The 27,923-nt window shown below is 39.1% G+C and overlaps 1 protein-coding gene across 2 annotated transcripts; it reads left to right on the forward strand.

Moving 5' to 3' along the window:
• The first annotated feature begins 896 nt into the window (after nt 1–896).
• Nucleotides 897–27,852, forward strand: LOC139129413 (guanylate cyclase soluble subunit beta-2-like). 2 transcript variants are annotated; one of them, XM_070695046.1, is made up of 13 exons: nt 897–1,260; nt 3,437–3,570; nt 14,051–14,124; nt 14,625–14,719; nt 18,543–18,805; nt 19,557–19,684; nt 20,288–20,744; nt 22,400–22,720; nt 23,244–23,392; nt 23,791–23,934; nt 24,220–24,374; nt 26,022–26,231; nt 26,557–27,852. In XM_070695046.1, exons 5-12 carry the CDS (start codon nt 18,619–18,621, stop codon nt 26,182–26,184), a joined length of 1,704 nt encoding a protein of 567 aa, XP_070551147.1. In that variant the 5' UTR covers nt 897–1,260; nt 3,437–3,570; nt 14,051–14,124; nt 14,625–14,719; nt 18,543–18,618; the 3' UTR covers nt 26,185–26,231; nt 26,557–27,852. The 2 variants fall into 2 exon arrangements, with proteins under 2 accessions (XP_070551147.1, XP_070551146.1); XM_070695045.1 differs by lacking the exon at nt 3,437–3,570.
• Nucleotides 27,853–27,923: the final 71 nt, after the last annotated feature.

The raw sequence follows: 27,923 nt of genomic DNA on the forward strand, positions 1-27,923 counted from the left end.
TCTCAGCTTTTTTCGAAAATTGAAAATTTTCGTTTCTGCATAGAGTTAACAGAGGGACGGCGGCCATTTTGAATTTCAAATATCGGTAGGCCTAAATGTCAGATAATTTGTTTCTCTAGCACGGAATTTGCACGGTCATCCCTGATTTTTATTTTTTATTTGATGAGAGAATCGTTGAAAGTTACATTAAGGGAAGTTAGAGCAAAAGTCTTTCTCTTTCGAGGTGCATACTACCTTAAAGGGACAAAGTCGCCCATTTTTTCATGAAGTTTGTTTGATACGAGATACTACTTATATTGTTTGACATGTTGAAAGATACTGAATAAATGGGTGACCATGCATATATTCGACCCCGGTTTGAGACAAATTAAATGAAACCATGGCGAAAATGAATTAATGGTCATGACCATAATTCATTTTCGCGATGGTTTCATGTATCGTGTCTTAAACCTGGGTCGAATATATGCATGGTCACCCATTCAATCAGTATCTTTCAACATGTCAGACAATATAAGTAGTATCTCGTATCCAAAAAAAAAAAAATTCATGAAAAAAATGGGCGACTTTGTCCCTTTAAGGGTTTAACCCGGCTCAGGTGCGTGCGAGAGTGAAGATGCATTGCCCAGTGGGATATAATCTGTAGACCTAGGCGATACGCATAACATTTCGTTCGTTGGCCAAGGTACATTTCGATCGTGAACTTAGAGCGCATTGACGTTGCCTTTGGTAGCGATCGAAGTCTCACATAAACACATAAAGTTCTAAAATAATAACCATGTCAATCAATAAATTGACTTGTGCGCACGTTGCACTGACGTCACGTGGCTGTTGATCACGGCAATACCGAAAGCCAAATAAAAATTGACAGCTCCTTATTACAACTCCGTTTTCACAAGTAAAGTTACACACTGTGTTTGAATTGCCATTTTTAAGGCTACATCTTATGACATCGCTTTAAGCGAGAATCGAAAACAAACAGTAGATGAAAAAGCCAAATTGTGCGCAAGCGCATCACATGTGTGCTGTCTTTGATGCTGAGAGAGATGCAAAAAACAGTTGCGTCAAACCACAGGTAGCATAGACTGGCGGTTACAGCGTCTTTATTACTCATCAACTCTCACGGATCCGGATGGAGGTAAACTTTTGACCAAAAACAGCACGAAGCAAAACTCTCGACGAGGCAACCTGAACTACAAATTCAGCTGCAGACCGAGATCACGAAAACAACCTGTAACTCGTCCAGACTTCTCTTCAACAATGGTAAGTGGAATGTTTCGACGTCTTTCGAAGGCTACTGGTGGCCAACGGCTTGCGTGTTCTATTCGCATCATTTTTGTACAGAGCAGAAGAAGAAATACATTACCGCATCGATTCATCGAAAGGCGCCTGTGTTAAGGACCAGGTATCATGTAATATTTAAAGCCAATCGACTAAGAGTTCGTTCATTATTTTGTTATTTGTCATTTTCGCCTTACCGCACCCCCGAGTGTGTTGTTGAGCAATACAGTTTAACTTATTGATTGGTTGAAAGCTATCTCCGCAGTCAAGGGATTTTATTGCTTATACCTTTTTCAGTCTACAGCAGCCGAAAAAAATATGTTAAAAATCTCACATCATATATTCTGTGCTTTCTTCAGAGGTGGGGGGGAGGGGTGATTAGATTAATCATATTAACTATATATCGGTTTTGCTGGTACATAGAAACGTTGAAATACTACTATATGGGTATATTTCTTTCTCTTGTCGCAAAGTAGGCAACATGAATAAATGCATTGAAATAGGATGGGCAAGTAGGATTGGGGATTTGTTGTTGTTGTTTGTTTGTTTTGCCTTTTTACTCTGAGGGGTAGCTGTCATGCAACCTTCAGTTCGGATCTGGCTTCCACATCAGTCTGAGCAGACATGTTTACTTTCCTTAGCAGATGAGAAATTATTGGACTTTTAATAAAATATATTCATAATTAAAGAGCGTAATTACTTGATGATCAAAGTATACTCATAATATAAGCTTATGTTTCTAAGTTTCACATGCATCTTACGATCGGCAGGCAGGCATATATGGAGAACTCTTTGACAAGACGAAATTTTAGAAACCTGGCAATTATAAACGTATAATGTCTCTCTTTCTCGGTGGAAAGGGAGATTAGCCCGTTCAGCGTCTTTGGAGATGCTCCAAATACGCTTGAAGATGTCTTTTGAGAGATCTTTCCTCAGGGTTTTTGAAGCTGGCACGATCAGACAGGAGACTGCAAGGGTAGCCCTGTTTTAAGAGTATCTGCTCGACCCGTCATTTGTTGGCGACGCGTGTGTGATTTAACCCTTTTTATATCGGTGGTGCAAGATTTAAGTAGATGAAACGTTTACGAAGTCTTCAAACACGTTATGATTGTTGAGGTCCAATTTTCACCAGACCAAAGATACCTCTGCTTTTCACGCCTTGAGTCAGACTTTGCCGCATCAAGCGAAGCTATTGTTTAAATTTACATCTTTTCTCAGGTGAGAAACCGGGCGTCGTTTCGATTTACAAATGTTACAAAGTATAAGTTAGTTGATCTCATTACTCATTTGATGATATTTTTTTTCAAACCATGCAAAATGAATGCCTGTTTCCATGGCACGTGTTTCCGTGGCAACCATATACGGGTTGTAAATACCATTTTTTCCCGAATCCCATTAAACATACTTTGAATTGCTTCGAACATCTCAAAGCAGGGGGGGGGGGCACCTTTGAATGAAAGAATAAAAGTGATGTCCATTTCTATACCACATGTTTCAATGGTTATCAATTTAGGGCTGCAAGTATCAGTTTTCCAAATTTAATTTAAAATACCTTGGATTGCTTAAAAAACTTCACAATATAGGGCACCTTTGGACGTACGAACAAAATTGTTGTCTCCTCTATGTCATACTTTTCCGTGGCAATTATTTTGAGTTGAAAAATTAGGAGTAATTTTATTCCCCTGAATCCTATTTGAAGCATCTTGGATTTCTCCGATATGCTACTCTAACAATAGCACTATCTTTGGATGAAAGAACATCATTGTTATAGACGTCTACGCAACAAGTGTCTATGGCAACCCTTTTGGGTTTTAAAATATCAGTTTTTTCCCAAATGCCGTTGAACATATCTTTGGTTGTTATGACAGTTGGATAATTTTGAGTTCTTGCGTCATGATAATCAAAGTTTAAAGTTAGTAGTAGTAGTAGTAGTAGTAGTAGTAGTAGTAGTAGTAGTAGTAGTAGTAGTAGTAGTAGTAGTAGTAGTAGTAGTAGTAGTAGTAGTAGTAGTAGTAGTATGTGGCGGTGGTGGTGGTGTTTCTTGCTTTTCTTGTTGCTGATCCAAACGTCAACCATTGCAATCAGTCGTTGTCGACGTCAGTGGCTGTGACACACTAATGATCAAACACCTTGCCTCTCTGTGGACATCATTTGATAGGTGATAATGACGGGAAGTATCGAATTAAACTCGATCATCACAAGATATTCATCGATTACTGTTCGTGGGTTTCCTCATGCTGGCAGATGAAACAAGCTAACAACGGTACTGTTCTCGGGGGATTACATAAGCTGGTGCGTATTGTCAGTTTGAAAACCTGTCAACAAATAAGATAATTACACAACACATGTAACAAAAAACGCTCGCTCTGTGGTGAACAAAACCGACCATTTTCTTTTCTGATCAATCAGAGAATGTGCACCTGAGAGCACAAAGCAAATTTGAAAATTATGTGATATCTTGTGGGTTTTTTCTCCAACGTATCACATCTTAAGTTAATCTCAGCGGCTTTGAGAGTTTAACGTCTTCAGTCGTACAGCGTTGACGTTGCCGTGTTCAACCCTGTCTCCATGGCAACTCCCGTATCAATCACATGTTTCCATGAACCATCGACGGAAATAATGACGCGGGGCATCCATTTATCTGAAACTAGAAAAACCTTTAATCCGACCGTTTTACTGTACATTGGCTGAGCTCATGGATCATGTAATGAGTTACTCCACAGGCTGTATAATAGGAATAATTGCTTTTTAAATGCTATGCCATTCTTATAATCTTGTTAGGGATTATGATGGACTATGTAATCATTTCAACCAGTCCTAAATAATGCATCTCAAAACAATCATCATAATAATAGAAAAAATTGACATGGTAGAGCACTTGCTCTTTATCTTGCTTGTTATTGCAACGGTACACACTGATAACAATATACAGGATGTTGAAACGCACCGGCTGAAAGGAATAGAGCAGCGATATTTTTTACCAGCCATTTTTTCCAAGTGGTTTCATTGATCATTATAGGCCCGACCTAAAGAGTAGATGGAAAATTCAGATTAACTTTGATTGTTATTTTAGAATTCTGTATTTTCAATTTACAATTTTTATAACAATTGTATTTAATTAGATATTATCCTCTAATATTTTTCTTCGTTCAGCTCTTGAAATACGAGTGACGTAATGACCGTGTCACCACGAGTCGAAGACGAGTGGTGACACGGTCATTACGTCACTCGTATTTTCTTTCGCTGAACGAAGAAAAATATTAGGGAATAATATACTTATCATTTGCACAAGCCAAGAATTCGGGGGGGGGGGGGGGGTTGCAAAGTTTTCCATGACGATTCCGCGTTTAAACTTTTGAACTACTTTAGGAATAATATCGACGCCGTGCGCAAGTTGTCCAGTCGTCCGTCGCGTGAGCGAGGAACACAGCGTTCACGTTCGTTCGAGCATGGAGCAAATGCCAGACGACTTCTCGGTCTACACGAACCTTCCGTAAATTTAAACACTATTTCAACGATAGCAGAGGCCTAGAAATTTACCTCAGACGAAGATACGCTATTTTTCGGGAACAAAAATCGACTGAATCTCGACGGTGCGAACACTGTAAACGTCGCGCCTGACCCTGGTCGCAATGCTTACGGAACCCACGGTAACGCGACCAGTTGTTTCCGCAAATTATTGACGTACAGGCGGTACACTCTTGTGTTTACATTGTTATGATTATCATTGTCGTAGTCTTTGAAAATATAAATTTCATTATATGACTTTGGAGGCTTGGACACGGCGCTTGCCCCCTGTTGCAAGTGGAAACCGTATGTGTACCGCATGAAAGTACACAGTGCGTCAAAAGTCCAGGCGTCCGCGGGGTCTATACGAATACGAACCGTCATGTATCTTGGCGACAAAACTAAAACACGAGGACTCAAAAATTTGTCTAGTTGATGTATTTTGTCAGGCACAAAAATCATTACCAATGTTTACGATATTTTCACGTTAGACACATTTTGATCGTGGGACAAATGCCGGCCGCCGTGTTGTTTGTTTACGTTGACGAGCACACTGAAGATCGACGTAAAAAATGTCCGACGCACCAAAACTGATGACATAGACGCGGGTTGTAGTAACGTAGAACGACCAGAAAATAAATCCCGTATTTTTTGTTCGGAGACGACAAACCATAGACCCTCGAGGGAAATATCGAGGGTCTATGGACAAACTTGGCTTGTACATGTGATAAACATGATACCAACGACCGTGCCCAGCCTTCAATGAAGAACAAGTTTTAGTGCTAATGCTCTTGTTAAATATTGCACCGTGGGAGAAACTAGCAAGACTGTATTTGACCTTTTGATTCTTTGCCCACAAAGAAACCAACAACTTGCAAAATTTCAATTAACGCGTTTTGAATTTACCAATACTTATTTTTCAACCCTTTCGCTATTGGAAATGCATCATCGGGGCGTCAGGCTGTTTTGATCTAATGCATATTCTAAAGCCGATTTATCGGTGGCACTTTGGGTAACCGAAAGTGGGAAATTAACCTGGACTAAAGTTCGATTTGCTGGTGAATCTGAATTAGTGTTGGCCAAATTTTAAAGAGGGGGAAATACCCAAACAAAGATTAGAAATATACTCAACAGGTTTGTATAAACCAGGGAATGGTGCCTATAACAGCCATCATTATTTTAAAGGGAAATCCAAGTATTCTACAAAGCCAAAAAAATTGCCCACGTGACAGGGATATATACAGTGTAGACACAGTGATGTGACAGGGCCTGAAATTTCTGCCTGTCCCATCACTGTACACGGCAATGTGAATAGTTACATACCTGTAACAGGGTGCACACAATTATGCCTGTATTTATTTCTGTCATCAAAATTGGCCCAATTTTCTGAAAATACACATCCCTGAAATCTAACAAATTTTCAGATTCTGTAACACCGCTGTTTGTACACCAGTATTTCAGTCATGTGGTCACAGTACAGGATATATTCAGAAATTACACTACAGTATACATTCATACATTCCTTTAATACCAGGCACAAATCAGACCTTTTTATACAACCCTTATATCTGACCAATTGTATAGGTCCTATAACAGAGATTATATATTTTAGTGACTGTACAGGTATTGATCAGAACCCGTAACAGGCATATACTAAAATCTACCTGTATTTTTCTTGCTGTGTATTTCAAATTATTTTGCTCACTTCGGAGGAAGTTACGCAATAAACACCATTGGAACTAATTTGGGATAATTGGATGGTGAAGTAATGTCGATTTAATCTACAAATGTAATCTCATCTGCTTTTCTTTTTATATTAAACACTTGTTTTTTGTGAGTAATTTGCGATATTGTAACATTCAGCTATATGGCACCTAACACTTTTGAGAAATTTGCAAAATATGAAAATCTAATTATCCCAAATTAGTTCTAGTAGCGTTAATATTTAAAAAGCCATATCGGTAACAATACAATACTGGCCCACCAACGTACTGTAAATCATTGATAAGCATACTAAAGGAAAACAATTGCCGGAAATGGTTGAAACTCTATGAAAATCGAAAAGTATAAAAATAACAAGGTGCCGGAACATAGGGCACCGACTGTGGCAAGTCATTCAGTGTACAGTTTGCTGCAAAAGAACTGAATTCAATGCGTTTTCGTACTTGAAGATATCGATAACGTGCATGTCAATTGTTTCTTTGCCACCTATTTCTTGTACACTGGTCCACATTTATCGTGGATAGCATTGTGATTGGACCAAACCATTGTGGTTAACGGAAGGGTTCAATATAATGAAGCGGGAAGCGGGGGCAAATAGAGTTCGACATCTGCACTTCCTTCACGATTTGGGGAAGATGCTTGCAACAGCAGAAACATTATGGTTCCAATTTTCAGCTTCTTCTTGTTGTATTTTGTATATATATATATATATATATATATATATATATATATATATATATATATTATATATATATATATATATGTATGTATGTATATATATGTATATATATATATATATATATATATATATATATATATATATATATATATATTATATATATATATATACATCATACACCTACACACACACACACACACAATCTTAAGACAGAAATGACATGGATTTTAGCTCTACACTCTCATATGCTTGGACGTACCATAATGTTTCTAAATGGTGTTAAAATTTGAAAACTAATATTTCTTTTTGGTATCGACATTTTGACATTTTGACAGAGTGTCTGAAACTCTAGAGACACAAGCTTACAGCTACATCTAGAACTAATGAAATACTTGCCATCGTTTCGGTTATGAACATATTTAAACCATGTGACAGCCTGTCGTGATGATCTTAAACCCAGGTAGCTTAAAGAGTGTATTGTTAGATCTCTGATCAAGAAGTAAAGGACAAAATAAAACAGTCATCAAGTGACAATGTTTGAGATGAAGAAAAGAGCAAGTATGATGGATTATCGGGCTCGCTTTGTGATGCAAATTAGAATAAAATAATGTTGACAGCAAACAATACCGAATCCTCGGTTTAATGCACTCAAGTTAATTAAAGCCACTTATTAATCTAGGCGTCAGAATGATTATGGAAATAAATCGTGTAGTGCCAGTTTCCAGATCTATTTTTTTAGCGACTATAAACTTTTTGAAGCCGTATAGTATTGAGATGCGTGAGTGAAACATAAGGAATCTCATCAAGGTATTGACAGACCAATATGTCTGTATACCATACCGCGATCGTGAGACGACAGCGCGAAGGTCGCGCGACAAACACCTCCATACCTGAACCTTTTTTCCGTGTAAGCAACGAAGGAATGCAGTGCATTTTGACGTTTATGTAGCCCAAGTCAGACCAAGAACTGGTGACGTAGCTTATTCCGTCGTTGGTATTACATTCTGAACGGCATTCAGTTATCAATTTTCAAAGTTATCTGTCCACATCAGAATGCGTATTATCATATAAACTTTGTTTATTTAGACTATCTATTAAGAACAACTGAGTGCTCGTGACAGAACGAGAAAATTACAATTTGAAGAGTGCAGGCCGAGAGCAGAACGACGAAATTACAAACTGAAGAGGTTTAGTATCGTTTTCGGCCACGGTACTTCCAAAGGTCGCAACTAAACAAATATTTAATTATTCATCAAAATGTAACATCACATAGAATCAGAATGGTACAACCAAACGGTCTAAATGAGAGTATAAAGCTATAAGCCATTTTAGTTCTGTCTGAAGATTAAAGTAATTTGTATTATTATTTACAACGCTCTGATTTTAGTATAGAGCACTGTAACTGTCTACGAGGACATCTCTATAGAAGAGATAGATAGATAGATAGATAGATAGATAGATAGATAGATAGATAGATAGATAGATAGATAGATAGATAGATAGATAGATAGATAGATAGATAGATAGATAGATAGATAGATAGATAGATAGATACTAAGATGTACGTCATCTCGAGCAAACGAGAAAGAGTAGGGCAAGGTTGCATTTAATGACTCATTACACCTTCAAAAAGAAACAATTTCGCTGTCAATTCTACGCGTTTTGCACGGTCAGCTAGGCGACAGGATACAACACATCCGTTGGTTAGAAATAATTTGCCTTTAATCTCCTAACAAGAAGGACGTTCTTTTCATTTATATGATCCGATAAATTGGTAACCGTAAAACTGTGCCAAGCTTTTGCAAACTGCTCGATTGCAAGTTCGACGTCCACGACGCCTTGGAGAATTCGATTCGGTTATTGATGCACCATCGAATCATCAAGGGAAAATTGACCTCTGCATTTCCTCGATAAAATTGACCTCTGCATTTCCTCGATAAAATTGAGAGAAAGAGTATTGGACTGATACTGAGGTTTGGTCATAATTAGAACCGAATAGACGGTGACGTACAGTTCGCATCCCCGACGGTGACGTTGCGTTTATCGGACAGAAGTTGTTGGTCGGCTGAATTCGATAACCTTCACCGTTGAGACGCATTAAGCACGGTTAGGATCATCAATTAGACCAGGCATAAGTGGAACACAAGTAAAGGTGACAATGGACTTGAGTAAATAGGTCAAGATAACTACTGTGATAGCATTACAAATATTGAAGGCAAGGGGGAAGCGGTGATAATGAAGCCATAATTGTAACAAGCAAGCACGACACAGAACCTTGTCCCAGCTATGAAGCGGAAGGTTAAACAAAATGTGGCTGTTGAAAGTGAATCGCCTTTGTGTGAAAATTGCAATATTCATTTGACGTCCGAAGGACTGAAACGTTCGAATCTGGTCGTACCCAACGCGTTGCCTATCTCTATTGTCTGCAATGATTTTCGGGGAATCCCATTTTTACGAAACTTGTAGTTCTGTCGTATATCCTTGATGAAATCGAAGTACCCTAGAGGCAGACGACATTTGTTCTTTACCGCCTCCAGCGCAATGTCGTTATTTTACCGTCTGAATGTCATTCTCACTGAAGACACACAATTTTAGGGTGGAGCGCCGCCTAAAGTCAATGTTTTTTTCAGCGGTAGTGACACTGACAAATTTTCGACAATTTTAGTCATCGACCAGTGAATCGCATGAAATGTTGTGAAACAAAACATAGAGAAAACCGATTTTTTTCAGGTTATGCAAATACTTGTAACGTGATAGTTATGTAAAACAATTGTGACACTTTGGTAACCAAAATGTTCCCCTTTATCGAGGCTTTCCGATAATATATAGTTTACCGTGGTTCTGAGCTATTAATCACAAGAGAATTGTTAGCTTTAAAACGTCAATTACTTGTAACGCGATCGGAACTAATTTGGGATAATTGGATGTTAATAGTTTGCAAATTTTTTTCAGAAGTGTCAGGTGCCATATAGCTGAATGTTGCAATATCACAATTACCAATAAAAACAAGTGTGTATTATAAAAAGAAAAGCAGATGAGATAACATTTGTAGATTAATTCGACATTATTCACCGTCCAATTATCCCAAATTAATTCCAATCGTGTTTTATCTTCGAACCTTAAACGCGATGAGCTTGTAGAGTGTATTGTTAGATCTCTGATCAAAGTCAAGGACAAAATGTAACACTAATCAAGTGACAATATTAGAGATGGAAGAAAAGAGCAAATATGATGGATTACCCCGGACTCGCTATTGTGATGCAAATTAGAATAAAATTAATAACACCATTGGAACTAATTTGTGATAATTGGATAATGAAGTAAGGTCGTTTTCACCTGCAATTATAAGCTCATCTGCTTTTCGTTTTAAGTTACACACTTGTTTTTTTTTGTAATTTGTAATATTACAATATTCAGCCATATGGCACCTAACACTTTTGAGAAATTTGAAAAATATGTAGGTCCAATTATCCAAAATTAGTTTCAATCGTGTTTAATGTTGAGACCAAACAACACCGAATCATCGGTTTAATGCACTCAAGTCAACTAAAGCCACTTATTAACCTAGGCGTCAGAATGATTATGGAAATAAATCGTGTAATGCCAGTTTCCAGATCTATTTTTTTAAGCGACTATAAACTTTTTGAAGCCGTATAGTATTGAGATGCGTGAGTGAAACATAAGGAATCTCATCAAGGTATTGACAGACCAATATGTATGTATACCATACCGCGATCGTGAGACGACAGCGCGAAGGTCGCGCGACATACAACTACGTACCTGAACGTTGTTCCGTGTTAGCAACGAAAGAATGCGGCCGCTGGCATTTTGATGTCTCGTAGCCACTGTCCGACCAAAAACTGGTGATTTAGCTTTTTCTGTCGTTGGCATTACTTTATGAACGGCATTCAATCATCAATTTTCTTACAAAGTTATCTGTCAACGTCAAAAATTGGTATTATCATATAAACTTTGTTTATTTAGGCTATCTATTAAGAACAACTGACTGCTCGTGACAGAACAAGAAAATTACAATTTGAAGACTGCAGGTCAAACAGAACGACGAAATTACAAACTGAAAAGGTTCAGTATCGTTTTTTGGCAACGGTACTTCAAAATGTCGTGACTAAAACAAATATTTAATTATTCATCAAATTTTATCATCACATAGAAAGAGATGGTACGACTCAACGGTGTAAATGAGAGTATAAAACTAAAAGTCATTTCAGATCTGTCTGAAGATTACTTTGTACTTTAAGTAATAATGTGTTTTTATTCACAACGCTCTGCTTCAGTATAGAGCACTGTAACTGTCCACGAGGACATCTCTAAATAAGATAAATAGATAGCTAGATAGCTAGCTAGATAGAAAGATAGACAGACAGACAGATAGATAGATAGATAGATAGATAGATAGATAGATAGATAGATAGATAGATAGATAGATAGATAGATAGATAGATAGATAGATAGATAGATAGATAGATAGATAGATAGATAGATAGATAGATAGATAGAAGAGAGAGAGAGAGTAGATAGATAGATAGATAGATAGATAGATAGATAGATAGATAGATAGATAGATAGATAGAGAGATAGATAGATAGATAGAGATAGATAGATAGATAGATAGATCGATAGATAGATAGATAGATAGATAGATAGATAATATCTAAAAACCATAAGCAAATACAACACATGTCCTTGAGTTGTAAGTCATCTCAAGCAAACGAGAAAGAGTGAAGACAGGTTTCATTTTCTCAACACAGAGGACGTGTCAAGTAGTGGGTGTAGTTCCAAATCACGGCCAAAATTCGAACTCAAGCGATTCTTTACACCGACGAAAAGAAACAACGTCAGTGTCAGATCTACGCATTGTACATTGTCCGATGATATTTTAGCTAGGCGACAGGATACAACACATCCGTTGGTTAGAGATAATTTGCCTTTAAACCACGAACAAGAAGGACGCCCTTCGCGTTATGATCCGATAAATTGATAATCCTAAAACTGTGCCAAGGTTTTGCAAACTGCTTGATTGCAAAGTTCGACATCCGAGAGATCTTGGGGAATTCGACTCGGTTATTGATTCATCATCGAATTATCTTGGGAAAATTGACCTCTGCATTTGCTCGACAAAATTGAGAGAAAGGATACTGGATTGGTACTGTAGTTTGGTCATAATCAGAACAAAATAGACGGTGACGTACAGTTCGCATTTCCCACGGTGACGTTGCATTTATCGGACAGAACTTGTTGGTCGGCTGAATTCGATAACCTTCACCGTCATCAATTAGGCCAGGCATAAGTGGAACACAAGTAAAGGTTACAAGCACTTGAGTAAATGGATCAAGATAACTGTGATAGCATTACAAATATTGGAGGCAAGGGGAGAATGGTGATAATGGAGCCATAATTGTAACAAGCAAGCACGGAACAGGACCTTGTCCCATCTATGAAGCGGGAGGTGAAACAAAATGCGGCCATTGAAAGTGAACCACTTTATGTGAAAATTGCAACATTTATTTGACATCTGAAGGACTGAAACATTCGAATCTAGTCGTATCCGACGCGTTACCTATCTCTATCGTCCTGCCAATTTATGATTTTCGGGGAATCCCTTTTTACGAAATTCTGTTGTGAATCCTTCATGAAATGGAAGTGCCCTAGGGACAGACGACGTTGGCTCCCGCCTCCAAACAACGCTAGGAATCCATTGCGATGTCGTCATTTTACCGTCTGGATATCATTTCTCACTGAAGACACACACCGAAATAAATATTTTTTCAGCGGTAGTCACATTTACGGGCACTGAGAAATGTTTGACGATTCTAGTCGACATTAACCTGGGTGAATCGCATGCGCCTGACAAATATACCCTCTGTCGTCTGTCATCACAAAAACCTCCTGATTCGGGCAAAAAATGAACACAACTGCAAATTTAGACTTGCTCCAAGTCTGTAGGCATATTAGATATTAAAACAGAATAAATTGAAAGACTGAACTTCAGCAAACTGTCACGATATATGGTAGGCTGTTGAGTAGATCGTGGGGTGACCGCCTTGGCCAGCTCGTAACTCAGCTGCCGAGAAGAGCCAGGCGACAGGAAGCCAGTCTACTGCAAATTTAAAATATGCGCGCGTAAAACGGAAACAGAAAATGCCGGTTCAGAAATGTTTGGGAGAAGCGTGACCTTGGCTATTACTTGACACTGTGAAAAAACATTGCTAGTGCAATATTTAGATGAGAGGTATATTAGTAACGAGTTTATATTCTCGTAATTACTTAAATCAAAATGTTGTAATTTTTTTCTGTTTGTCGCACACAAATGGCATGAATACGCTTCCATAAGAGTCAACACTTCTCAGGCCCCGGTGATTATGAATAAGTCTTAATTACATGTTGAGTAGACAGAGGACCGATACAGCTATGCAAAGTGTACGGGTGTGTGCCGACCGAATGGGTCACTTTCTTCGAAAAACCCCGAAACGATATGGTCGATGAAAATTCCCCTTAGCATTGGTGTTGTATTGTCAAAAAGAACTTTATTATCAGGTCTAAGTCATGTAAGTCTGTTTGGTATTTTAACCCTTTGGGCGCCAAATTCAATTTTTGTTGCCCTTATAAAATATACGTCAGATAATATTTGCCAGCTTTTTGCCAAAATTGTGATAAAAACTGTGGCCAATGAAAGTTTGTGTTCATTTGGTCCAAAAATATCAGAAATATTACAGAAAAGTTCATAAAATTGGTAAAATGTGGTACTAAAATTTTGGTGGGGAAAATACAGCACTCAAAGGGTTAAATAAAACTTGCTGCGCTCATATGCATATTAGTGACCAAAATGTCTTTCCTGTCTTACAGTACGGTATCATCAATGTATGCGTGAAGGAACTTATTGTCGAACGGTTTGGGGAGGACATCTGGGAGACGATCAGGTATGAGAGGAATTTTCATGACAATTTCATAAAAATCTACTGACCAGTATTTAGTGTTAAATCAAGAAAAAAACAGTCACTACTTTATCTTTGAATAATGACAGGGTCATTTATTTTTGTTGTTCTGAAAACATTGAAGAAAGAGATATATAGACAGGCAGACAGATACACAATACATCGACTGAGATAGACGTTAAGCAGGCAAAGACAGATTGACAGAGGGTAGGTGAAGACATATGTACATAAAAACAAATGTAGTTGCACGAATACCTACCTAACTACCTACCTACCTACCTACCTATACCTAGATACATAGATACATAGATACATCCATCCATACATACATACATAGATACATCCATACATACATACATACATACATACATACATACATACATACATACATACATACATACATACATACACACATACACACACATAACCATATAGTTGGTTCATTTGATCACCGTTACAACAAATCTTGTCGATAATGTTTCCAGGAGGAGAGCGAACGTCGAAGATAAATTCATAAAATACAATCGATATCCTGACTCTGTTACTTACGACATCGTTTCGTCAGCGGCCGAGCTTCTCGGTAAGTGAAGACAAGTTCGTTACTAATTGCTTCACACTCCTTATCCAAAGCACATGTTGTCAGGAAATGCCGTAATCTTTACATTACAACTGGAGATGTCATGCTGCTGACTTAAATGTGCCTTGTAATTCTCAACAGTTTCAAACAGCTAAGAGTCGGAACGAGGCCAAGAGTGGTACATGTGTATAATGTGTTGAAGTCTTTTACTAACATTTTGAACACCTATCAAACCTAAAAACTGAAAGATAATCACGTGTGGACACTCCAGCGCACTGTGACCTCTGACCCTAACCGTGACTGAAGGTGCATGTACACTACGGTTCAAATGAAATGCACATTGATCTATAGTTTCCAATCGTTATTAAATATAATGAAGTTCAATTAGGTAGATAAAATGAATCAATAGAGAAATCCACGCCTGAAAATGCTGACAACACGAAATGTAAATGGAAATGGAAATGTAAATTCAGAACACTGATAAAATAAAGAAGTGTATGGAAAACCAATTGATAGTGACAACTGTACTAATGTCCTGGTCGGTTTGAAGGTAGATCGCGCCTCGGGGACAGATATTCGGACTCTCAAACTTTTACAATTCTCTTCTGATGTACCACTTGTGGGGGTTCATTTTAAAGCTCTCGGTGTAAGAAACATTTTCAGCTGCTTAGTTTTTCGAAATTCGAAAATTATATTTTTCTTCGTAGAGTTAGCGCAGAGATGGCGGCCATTTTAAATTTTAAATATCGGTAAATCTTCGGTTATTTGTTTCTGTAGTACCAAACTTTGCACGGTGACCCCCCGATTTTTATTCTTGATTTGGTAAGAGAATGGCTGAAAGATTCCGTAAGGAAAATTTGAGCAACATTTTGTCTTTTAGTTTCCAGGTGCATACTACCTTAAGGCGTTTACAATTGCTTATTATTCCAATTACATCAAATCTCCGTGTAATGTTAAATGCCTGCGGTTTGATCGCTTATAATGTCTTCCGGATGACATTTTGAGAATATCGTCAGTAGCGACGTGGCGCATATTGCGTCATTCTCTCGTTTCATAGTCATGAAAAAAATTCTATTAAGGTGGAGCTGCAAGTTGCAACACAGTTTCTTTTCAAAGGGATATTTATCATTTAAGATGACAAAAAACTCATACGATATATTTTCGAAAGCAGAGAATCTAACATTTACCATGGTAGCAATAGTTTACTCGAAGGATGAATGGCGTGTATATTTGGCGTAAAAAACTTAAATTTTGGTATTCATGATAAATTTATTTAAGACTATTTTCTGAAATATAATATTTCACTCGCATTAAGAGTATCTGTAGAAAAATGTATTTTATTTTGCATTATATATTACTCTAAAATGGCATGGTTGAAAGACTTATCAATTAAAGTGAATAGCAAAATTACAATGCCTCCTATTCAAAATGTAAGTTTTTTATTGCTAAACAAATATTTGTTTTGTTATATAGCATTTAATGAACATAATATGAAAAATTCAGAAACTTTGACACAGCGAGACTATAGGCAAATTCTTTGGAAATCTTGAAATTGGGAGGAGAGAGAAGCCGGGAAATCAAATGATTTACATACTTTTGCATAAACGTACATATCTTTATCACCCAACTTCTGTTTGACAAGCCAAAAGGTGAACCCAAACAATATTTTAATCTTGGGTTAAAAATTAAATTACAATTGAATGACTTTTTGCGAAAAAGTGATTTTGAGCAAAATATGCGGTGTATTATACTTTTTGTGAAATATTTGTATAATCCTACACGTGCAAATATGGAATCTTCACAGGCATGGGAAACACGTTGCAGCATCAAACGGAGAGTAAAACACCTTTGTGGTACGCATGTCTGTGTTTATTTGTTTGTTGTTTGTTGTGGTGCATGTCTGTTAACTTTGAGAGAGAGAGAGAGAGAGAGAGAGAGAGAGAGAGAGAGAGAGAGAGAGAGAGAGAGGGTTTTTAAACCAGCTCTGGAGTGAAGTCTCTATTTTGCTGTAGCTGTTGCCAGTCTCGGCTCAGATTTGTTTCAATCTGAGATCAAAATTTTAGAATTCAGTTTGGAAATTTGCCAGGCGTCTAAAGCTGGTCGCAGATCGACAATACCTGTACTTATGTTTAGTACAGACCTTGAGTGATATCGTTTCAACGCTGGTCACTCAACTTTATGGTGATTGTTTTTCGCAATCGACGCTAGCGGCGAAGAGAGGCAGACAACTAATTTATCCTAGGAAACAGAATCATGACAAGAAACCAGTTTTATTGTCTTTCATTAAATTTTGTCTTCTAAAAGGATGAAAAACCTACGTAACAGTCTTGCCCAGAGCATTTGACATTACTGTTGTATGATTAGGCGAAAAGGATTTCCCGATATAAAGAAAAAAATAGAAATCGGGACAGCGCTGACTTGAAGAAAAACTAAGGCGCCATCTATTGTTTTATCGTTATGTGTTATTTCGTTCTTGCTTATTTTGACCAGAAAGAAACGAAAATGATACGATAAAAGGGACAGAAAACTCTCTCAGTAAACGCGGGAATACATAGACCTTTATTTCTTATTTTTCATTTGATTCAAGGACACACGACACAAAGAACTAAATGTTCTGGGAAGGTCACTAAGCAGTCTCGCCCTGGACGAGACACGGGCTACTCACACTCCAAATAGCAAACGTAACAATGTGCAATGCGATGTTAAATTTAAGTTTGTAGGATTTTTTTCAAATAAACAGGAATCAGAAAATGCATCTGTACAGGAATTCAGATGGCATAGCAATTTGCAATCCCCCCAAAGAGACCAGGCCATGATATAACGCGTTCATTTGTGAGTTGGGTAGAATGCGCCTCCGTGACTAGCATTCGGGCTCTCAAATATGATCTAACACATACAGACACTCCAAATTCATAATGGCCACCGTCCCTATGTTAACTCTACGGGGAAAGATTAGATTGTCGATTTTAATGAAAAGTAAGACGGTGAAAACTTCAGTCACAGCACCAGCTTCAAATGGGCCCTCACACGCAGTAGACCGGGAGAGCATGGTCAAATTTTAGAGTCCGGATGTCTGTCTTCGGGGCGCGTCTTGCCTTTAAAGTGCCACTGCCCTAACCATTGATGCCAAGGTAATCTGGATAACCGACAATGAAGCACTGTGTGACAGACAACAAGTTTGTATGTGTGAAGACTGGAGATGAATTACGACACAGAAACCCGAGAACTACCTGACAAGCATGATCGACCTAATTATTCTTAACCTGGAAAAGGCGGCGTACTCCTTTGTACACATAACATTCACTATAGCGGAGAAAATTATGTTTTTTATATTCCACAAAAATGCATAGCTTGTAGGGAAGTCTCTTGATTGTTTTTTTTTTATTTTAATGGATGCGACAAACACAGCAAAATTTGGTAAAATCATGCCTGATTTTAAACAACGCCTAAAAAGTTAGGGATCGGATTTTTTGGGGGTAATAAAGATGTTTTATTGGTGATAGTAATGTGCTACAGAGTTGCAATGTTTAAGTGATTACATAGGGCGGGTCGGGTTACCAGAAATACAATTTTACTTGGCCCCAGTCACTTTGCAGAAACTAAATAATCGGCAGAGAAGCAAAATCCACGTCTATTTGAGATCATTCATAGTGATGTAAGCGGTCTTTGGCACGAACTGTGACAGCCACTGAGTTTTATATCGCGGGATATGACCTGGAAAATCGCCTGACACAGGCGCGGTTCAATCATTTCATAGGGTTCGGCATTTTGCATTTTAGCTTTGTAACTCTCCCGCTTTCTGCTTTTGTCATTTTCTCACTTTCAGATATGAAAGTAGATGAAGTGTGGAAATATTCGGAGAATACTGGGTCGTCTGGTGTCTGCGATCGGGATTTGACCTTATGATTAGCGCCCTCGGGTCATCGGTGTCCGAATTTCTCTCGAATTTGGATTTTCTGCACAGTGTCTACCTATCGACAACTTACCCACAGATGACCGTGCCTTCGTTCCGCGTGGAGAATCTTAAGGATGGAACGATCGTGCTCCATTACTACTCACAACGCTCTGGGCTGAATGGCATAGTAGTAGGTAAGGGACCTTTCACTTATTATGAACGGGTGGGCTTGGATGGGTCTATCATACAATATATGGCCCTCCCCCAGATACCTCTATCTTCTAATCAAGTACATTCTTATCAATAATCAAGCATATATAAATGCACTGGTATAGCTAATCTTGTATCGGAAAACATATGTTTCCACTATTGACGCCAATGTATATGGTGAACTGATATTTTTAGGTGGAATTCCAATATCGCAATTGTTGAACACAAATGCATTTCTTACCACTCTACTTCAGTTAAATGCGCCCATATCAATTGGACAATTGCTGGCGTCATTCAAAAACGAGGGGAGTCTTGCCGCAATCGACATTCCTTTACCTACAATACAAAATAGCCGTTAAGGCGACTGTAAACTCGTTTCGCGCATTATAACACGAGGTCAAAACATCTGAATGCCAATTGACGGGATCATCAGAGAAATGCACTATCATAGGCTTCGTTTCTGTTGTATGGGTTTATTGGTAACATCAGCCAAAAACGTCTCCGTATGATGGGCAACCAGATTCACGTGTAAAGATGGCGACCTGTCCACTTTTGCTTGTCCTGAGTTCTCGCGGGCGGACAGTCGCCTCGCTACATCGACAGAAAGAGAACAGCATCAAGCATGCAAACCTTAATAACGTTACCATAACTGCATCGGATTTTAAGCAGATGGCGTAATGAGATACACACTACCGGTAGCAACTCACGGAATTTTCTCCGTCCCTTCATTCTCAGGTATAGTGAAGGCTGTGGCAAGCATTATCTTCGATGTTGTGGTGGAGATGGAGATTACAGACTGGAGGTGTGAGATAGAAGGCGGAAAGAAAGAGCATACCACTTTCCTTGTGAAGATCAAAGATGGGGTATACCAAATTTTACAACATGTTTATAGAGATATTCCCAACAGCTATTTACACCATGATGCTTTAAAATACTTTCCCTTTATAACTCATTAGCAGACTGAACTACTCTTCGTAGCTAGGCTTCTCGTTTCATGTTGTCTACATACGAAGTTTATTGTACATTTGCCAGGGTACAATTTACAATCTCGATGGCAAAAGTCGCCATGTGGGCGAGGCCATAGTTTGGCCACTACTGGTTAGAAATTGTTGGGTGGTAAATTTTGACTTGGCACACCTGACGAGCACCGGTTTCACCCTACCTTATGAAAACATTCAGGTCTGCAGAGGGAGCCCTCCTGTACCTTGTAGATTGGTTGTAACCCCTAAGAGTTTGCTAATTTATAACATTGTTGAGTGTGGGCCAACTGTTCTCCTGTCTTGATAAAATGTCTAGCAACTAAACTCCTTGAGCCAAAGAAAGTTTAAAAACGCCAGTCTCGGAACGTACGAAATGATGTGCTCCAGCTATGGGCAACCCCAGATATTCATCTCTCTCTCTCTCTCTCTCTCTCTCTCTCTCTCTCTCTCTCTCTCTCTCTCTCTCTCTCTTCAATATACAAAAAGTCCGTTGAAGACGATGCAGACATAGTGCCCAGTCTGCGAACAGACTTCACCATGTACATGACTGAATGTCCCTTGCGGAGACTCAGTCGTGTCAGCCTTATGACGCATGGTTCTACGTCAAGCGAGAACAAAAACCAGCCTTTGTACCAGAAGGAGGAATTGAATTGTCCCGAGAATGTCATGGTGGACCCACAGACGTTCTGTAAGTGCTTTCCCTACCACGTGGTCTTCGACGGGAACTTGGTCATCCGCCAGTGTGGCGCCAAGCTGCAAAGGCTCTGCCCGGACTTGAAGCAGAACGGTTGTAGGCTGGACGACTTTATCGTCATCAAACATCCACAGATTTCTCTCAACGTGGCATCCATAAGGAAGTTTATAAACATGATTTTTCTCGTGGAAGTTAAAGTTGACAAGTTGGAGGCCGCTTACAGGAAAATTCCAAATCTCTCTCTTAGAGGTATGTCCCCGCAATTACACAATGTATGAATTAAATATCTACCCACACAGGCATTGGTACTCTACGCAAAATATAATATAATCTTGAAGTATGAATATTACGGTAAAGCCATTTTCATATCTGATAAGGCTTGAGCTTCCCCTTCGTTCGGCAATACTTGAAAAATCATTAAATGGGTTCAACAGTGTTGAGTGACATTTCCGCTCTGAAATACATATCTACAAAAACCTTTCTGCTTCACTCACATCACCCCACTGCGTGGCTGATGATTGACAACATGGCCATCAAATGGAACTTGTTTCATGCCCCGGGCTGCGCGACATGTTGATCTCGGGCCATCGAGAAATGATGCATCGATCAGAAACCAAGCCCTTTCAGACACGTCATCAATGAACGGCCATTTGTCTGATTTGCATACCCATTGAATCGATTCAAATTTAGCGCGCCTTACTTGATCATTATCTATGATAGATGCTTTGTCAAAATGTCAACATACCTTATGTGTGCTTATGAACACTCGACTCTTCCACTGCATCAAACGAGCAGACTGCGCTAAAATCTTAATGGAAATAATGGTTATCCTGACTCTATACGGTACTTCTGAGTGCGATTTTGCCCGCCAACGGTACAACCGGAAGCTATGGAAAATGTCTTAAGTGAAGTAAAATTAAAATATCAGGTGTGGATTACTGATATTGTGAGCTTATTTGCATCTCGTAAATCGAAGTTACGGTCATCACCAGATTGCAATGAGTCCATATCACAATACGGTGAATCCGCATCACAGTATACATCACAACACATCTACATCACAATATAACGAATGCACATCATAATAAATTGATGTCAGAATGTAATGAGTGGACATCATAATATACCGAAATGTCCATCACAATACAGGGAAATGCACATCACAATGTGAAGAATGCCCATCACAATGTAAGAAACGCAAATTATGGCGTAGGGAATGCACATCAGCACATAACAATTGCTTATAGGATATGCTCAATGAGATCCAAATACAATATAGTTTAATGGATGAGCATCAAATATAACGAATGTTTGTTACAAGATAACCAATGCCAATCACAGTGTAGCGAAGATGTATCAGATCACAGTTTTACTTCACTTTAGGAAGTGTGTGCCTCGTGAAAGACTTAAAATTTTGCTCAAACTTTTCTCAAGGACTCTTTCCACCATTCTCTTCCAAAATCAAGAATAAAAATCAGGGGCCATCGTGCAAATTTTGGTATTAGAGAAGCATATATCCCAAGATTTTACCGGGTTTTTTTAAAATTCAAAATGGCCGCCATCCTTGTATTAGTTGTGTTGGGAAAAGTACAATTTTTGATTGTCGAAAAACTAAGACTTTGACAATTTTTCTTATATCAAGAGCTTTGAAATGAGACTCAACAAGTGGTAGATCAAAAAATAATTGTAAAAGTTTGTGAGTCCGAATGTCTGTCCCGGAGGCGCATTCTACCTTAAGACAGCACGGCTTTGTATAGGAAGTCATTGATGTTCATCACAATTTCAAGAGAAATTTCGGTAATTTCAAATATACTTTAAACGTCCATGTCGTCAAGACCGAGCGCTGCAATAGTGTCTGTCGCACGCTTTATTTTAACATTTTCTCTGTTCTTCGTAAACACCAGGACAGATGGTGTGGATGGAGGAATTAAAGTGTATCATATTTTTGTCGTCGCCCCGCCTTATCAGCCTTCAGGACTTGCAGGACCACAACATGCATTTCTCAGACATCGCGCCTCACGACGTCACGCGAGATCTCATCCTGTTCAACGAGCAGCGAGGCGCCGAGATCGAGCTTGCCAAACAGCTGGAGGAAAAGAAGGAGGAACTAAGGATACTTATGCAGAGTCTACGAGAGGAAAAAATGAAGACGGACGCGTTGTTGTACTCCATGCTCCCCAGGCAGGTTGCAAACGACCTCCGGGAGGGCAGGCATGTCGAAGCAGGTACGTGGAGAAGGGGAGCCCTGTAACATCGTTTTAACGGGAGGGGATGGGGACAACGAATCGTGATAGATCTTGGCGAGACACATGCAGAATAGGTGTTATGAAGTATGAATATAATAAACAATATTAACTTCCATACTTTTTCACTTAGCTGGTTCGGGAATGGTCGGAATATCCACGGCAAGCGTGTTTGAGTCGCCCGCTTACAAGCAACTTTAAAGTGAGGCAGTCGTCTGAACTGCGCGTGTGTGACTTTCTTGTTTACAAACAATGTATTTCGTGCATGATATCCATATCTAGATGCATCAAGGCAACATAGCAGCAACCTTTGAATTTTACGATATTCATTGTTAACAAACATGTTGTAACTTTCATCAATCGCCAGCTTACCCTAGATACAGTGTTTGCATCGGTCGTAGGGGTCCCTGGCAACCTTTGAGCAGAGTTCCGACGACTGCCTCCCCTTAACATACCACATAGTTTGAACAATAAGTTTTTGTTTTTTCTTACCGTACATCTTTAGGGGAATTCGACGCAGTGACTGTTCTTTTCGCCGATATTGTCAAGTTCACCGACATGTGCGCAAAGTGTAAGCCCATACAGATCGTGAACCTGCTGAACGTTATGTATGGAAAGTTTGACCGACTGACCAATGTCCATGACGTGTACAAGGTTCGTAAGCCTGCATGCAGCGCATTCACCGCCACGTGATTTTAGAGCTTGCACGGTTCTTCCATTAAAGATAACTTTCACTGTCAGTTTTTTTAAATCGAAAATTGCACCCTGCCTCCTGCAGAGTTGAGGCGCTGAGGAGCCTATTTTGAATTGCCAATGTTTATGGATGTTAAGTGATTTGTTTCTCTTGTTAAAAACTTACACGGAAGCACCATATTCTTGATTTGGTGAGAGAATGTTCGAGCACAACTTTTAATGACGCACTCTCGAGGCTCAGGCCCTCTCTCTCTCTCTCTCTCTCTCTCTCTCTCTCTCTCTCTCTCTGATTTTGTCATGTAAGCAAACACTCCTGAGTATTTGTTCTTACCAAGTTTGTGATTTATTTATCGTTACAGGTGGAAACCATTGGTGACGCATACATGGTTGTTGGCGGTCTCCCTATCCCGGCTGCTTCCCACGCCGAGAGGGTCACAAAGTTTGGTCTGGGCATCATCAAAGCAGTGAGTGAAGTAAAATCGCCCAACAATGAAAACGTCCAGGTTTGTTGACAAAAAGATGTTATCTTATGATTACTCCGTGATTCTAAGAGATGGACCATTTGATCACCAGGGATCGGCGCTGATAATAAAGATTGTGACTGTGACAGTCACTAGAAAATAGAATATAACAGTCAACAAGTTATTCTCAAAGGGGCATTTTCTCGTAGGGTATGAACTTTTAGATCTTTTGAGAGGGTTGATTAGGACTAGAGTAAGTATTTTTGAAATGATCCATCCCGTAGTTTCACTTGTCGTTATGGAGACGCTCATATTGTTTCCAAGCAGATTCGGGTGGGAATTCACAGCGGTCCCGTCGTCGCCGGCGTTGTTGGGAAGAAAATGCCTCGATACTGTCTCTTCGGGGATACTGTCAACACAGCATCTCGAATGGAAAGCCACGGAATTGCGGGAAAAGTTCACATCAGTTCGAGCACATTCGAGTAAGTAATTCGAATCTACAGTGTACCGTCTAAATTGACAATGTCGGTGAGGTCAAAGGAAAGGGAATGGTTGTCATTTTTGTACCTCAGAGTACATAAATATGAAGAATACTTGTTGGACCGAAAGTTGGCTGAAGGACATGACTCTTTGAAAGATATATATTCTATGTTTTATATGTGTATATATATATATATATATATATATATATATATATATATATATATATATATATATATATATATATATATACACCTGTGTGTGTGTGTGTGTGTGTGTGTGTGTGTGTACTCCAACTTTTACCAATTTTTTTCTTCCCTACAGTCTAATATGGGCCACAGGCCTCCCATTTTATCGCAAACTAAGGCATGACAGGTCTAAAATTGGTACAATGCCATAAACCGATGACCGACATATGGACATTATTTTGATTCCAGAAACAATTCAATATGGCTGGCAAGTGGTTATTTAGTTAGTTTTTCATCACAGGGCCATAACCACGACTTGCCTGGAGGGTATGCATGAACTGTTTTGTCTCCAAATTAAAGGAATCATCTGCCCTCATTGTAATTAGCTTAATACCGGTTTATACTTATGGCAGAGAAGCATTTTTCACTATGTTTGCACAGAAGTGCCATTTGTTAAAGTTATACACGAAAATAAATATTCAAATCATCAGGCAATATGGAGCCTTTGACAACTGACTGTGTGTAGCCCACATGCGTTGGCTACTTCCTCGGCCAAGCATAGTATGATAAACGCTGATGACGACATAAGCTTGTTGGGTTTATGTAGTGGTCCGATCCAGGGAGTCTTGTCAACAACTTATTGCCTACTCGTAACTACGGATATACCAATGATAATGAGCTAGACTCCGATAAGGCATATTTTATCATTCAAAACCAGAGTTTAACCCTCTGCATATATCTGCTCATATTTTATACAATCCAATATGGCCACCAGGGGCATTTTTTAAAGTTTTCATATCTAGTGCAAGACTTACCAGAGCCAACACAAGACCCCTTGTCCCTCTATACTGATATAGTTTTCCTCTCCATCATCCCTTCATTGTCCTCTGTGACCATATGCAAGGTTTTCCTAGAAATGATCGAAACCAATTTATTTCAAAGTTGATACAAGGACATGACCGTATGTAATATGTATGTACGTATGTCAATTTGTTTTGACGAAATGATCCAATATGGCCACCATGTGGTAATTTTGTTTTAATTTATGTCTAGAGCCGTAACTTACACATGCATGGACTGATTTTGTTCGAAGTCGAAACAAGGACATAACCCCATGTTACACATGTGTAATAGATCTTTTGTGTTACCATGCATTGTGTCCGCCAAGTGGCCATTTTGTTATGATTTTGTCACATCAGTGGCCATTACACAGACATGAACCAATTCTTACTATGACATGCACAATCGTTAAATTGTGTCATGATACAATCCAACATGGCTTCCAGGTGGCCATTTTGGTGCGATTTTCTCAGAATCACATCCATTGCCGGACAATTCTACACAGATATTATTCAAAGTTTAGACCAGGGTGCAATGACATAAAAATGTACATCACTTTGGAAATACATACTTCTCGATGCGCAGTCAGTCTGACAATCTCGTTTTCTTCTTTCGTACCAGGGCTGTCCGAGATCACAATACCTTTGCATTTGAAGCTAGGGGTAGAATCAACGTCAAGGGGAAGGGTGTACTGTCAACCTACTTCTGCAGAAAGACCGGGCTGTTGGCCGATGAAGACATCTGGGTTCAGACTGGAGCAACTGGACCAAATCAGAAAAAATAATCCGACAATACATGGCTCGACAATTTGGGGAAGTGGTCCGGCGAACGGTTTGTTGGATGTTTGTTTGTTTGCATACAATAAGATCGGGTGATGACCCCTAGTTACTTGTGGACTCCGGGCGTACTGGACAGAAATTACGGAAGGAGGGCCGGTGGGGAAGGGTCACCATGAATTTTTTGCATAATGATATTATTTATGATAAACATCATCGACTTTTCTCATTTATCCCTTTATGTAGACTGGGACGACTACTATTCCAGAGAAATGTTAAAGTATTTGAAATCTTAGGTAAAGTTGTTTGACGCTACGTGACGCTAGTGGTTTCTAAAATTATTCCTTTTAAAATGCTGTTTATGTAATTGCATCTTCCAGGCAGTGGACGCATACATTGTACTTCGATTCCGCCGTACGATGAATCAGGTATTGATAATGGTAGTAACATCATTGGAGATCAGCTAAGTGCCAACAGATGTGTCTTGATACCCACTCCGAGGAGAGGTTCCTCCTCGATGAATGATCATCGACTCGCGTTCGGAAGCGCCCCCATCATCGGAAATTCCGGCCAGTCGGCATACACCAACGGCGCCCTCACAGGCTGTCAACGTCATGCAAGGCGCGCAAATGAGGTTCAACTCACCGACGGTCCTGCAACGTCCGGTTTCACTTTTGAAACAGAGCACGACTTTAAGCATGGGAAGTCTAGATTGTGCGTTATTTTGTGATGAAGTCACACTTTTCACAGTGTGATACTGAGCCTCTTTTGTTGTTATTTTCACGCCACGGATCCAGTACCAGCTGTCTAGGACAGGGGCGGTGTTTATTAATGCAGTTTTAAGCCCGTCTTAACTCAAATCTGGATTTGAGTCTTTCCTCCTGCGATAGGACAAAATCAACATGTGAACGGCGGTCGTTTTGAACACTGTCTCATCTGTCACGAGAACTCGCGAGATGCTGATAGTCTAGCTTGTATTCCACTTGCAGAAAAGTCTACTTTTGTTGGAAAAGAAGAGTACATATACAGTTTACCCATATTTTGTTACTTTCATGCACTCGATTCGGAATACACCTTTTTTCGTGTGTTGTGACATGTCGTATCATGCACCAAGGGCCACCGTAATGTTTCGCGCAGCACAGAAAAAACTTGTTAACCAAACAGCGGAAACTCTCACCATTTCGTACCTTATAGTGCTGTTAAATCTTATTGTTAATTATGTCAATATTAGTATGTGACATTCAGCAAAATAAGCGTCATTTTCAAGCTGGTTACTACCGTTACGAAGTCCTCATGCATGGTCCGAATATTTCGTGAAACGCATTCCGGGGGATTCATTTTATATTAGACATCGCGAAAACTTTCATCGACAATAAGATGATATTTTTATTAATATGACGTTGATTCTGTTTTTTGTAACCGGAGGTTTTTGACAAATTGACAAGTGTGCCCTCTGCCGGCGTACCATTGTAAACATAGAAAAGGGCACCATCTCACCAAGTAGACAAATAGAGAGATTGATCCGTGTGCGGGCGCCCATCGACCTCCTAAAACCGACTAAAACGTTACCCCTTTTCCAGATTTCTCTTCTGTACAAAAACCCTTCTTCAAATTTATTTTGAACTTGTTTTTGCATTTAACATCAACACAGTTGCACGACAAGTAATAAAGATGAAAATAAAAGGAAAATTTATCTGTAAGCGGGTGTTTTTATAAGAGATTGGCACGATTATGTGTGTGTATGAAT

The sequence above is a fragment of the Ptychodera flava genome, chromosome 3 (assembly GCF_041260155.1).
Source record: "Ptychodera flava strain L36383 chromosome 3, AS_Pfla_20210202, whole genome shotgun sequence".
NCBI classification, from domain to species: Eukaryota; Metazoa; Hemichordata; class Enteropneusta; family Ptychoderidae; genus Ptychodera; species Ptychodera flava.

What these genes read in the sequence shown, in the direction of transcription:
- LOC139129413 (XM_070695046.1), top strand. Translation starts at nt 18,619, where the DNA reads ATGATTAGCGCCCTCGGGTCATCGGTGTCCGAATTTCTCTCGAATTTG. An exon ending in TCCAAATCTCTCTCTTAGAG is followed by an intron (nt 20,745 to 22,399) that starts GTATGTCCCCGC and finishes CGTAAACACCAG; the next exon opens with GACAGATGGTGTGGATGGAG. An exon ending in ATCAGTTCGAGCACATTCGA is followed by an intron (nt 24,375 to 26,021) that starts GTAAGTAATTCG and finishes CTTTCGTACCAG; the next exon opens with GGCTGTCCGAGATCACAATA.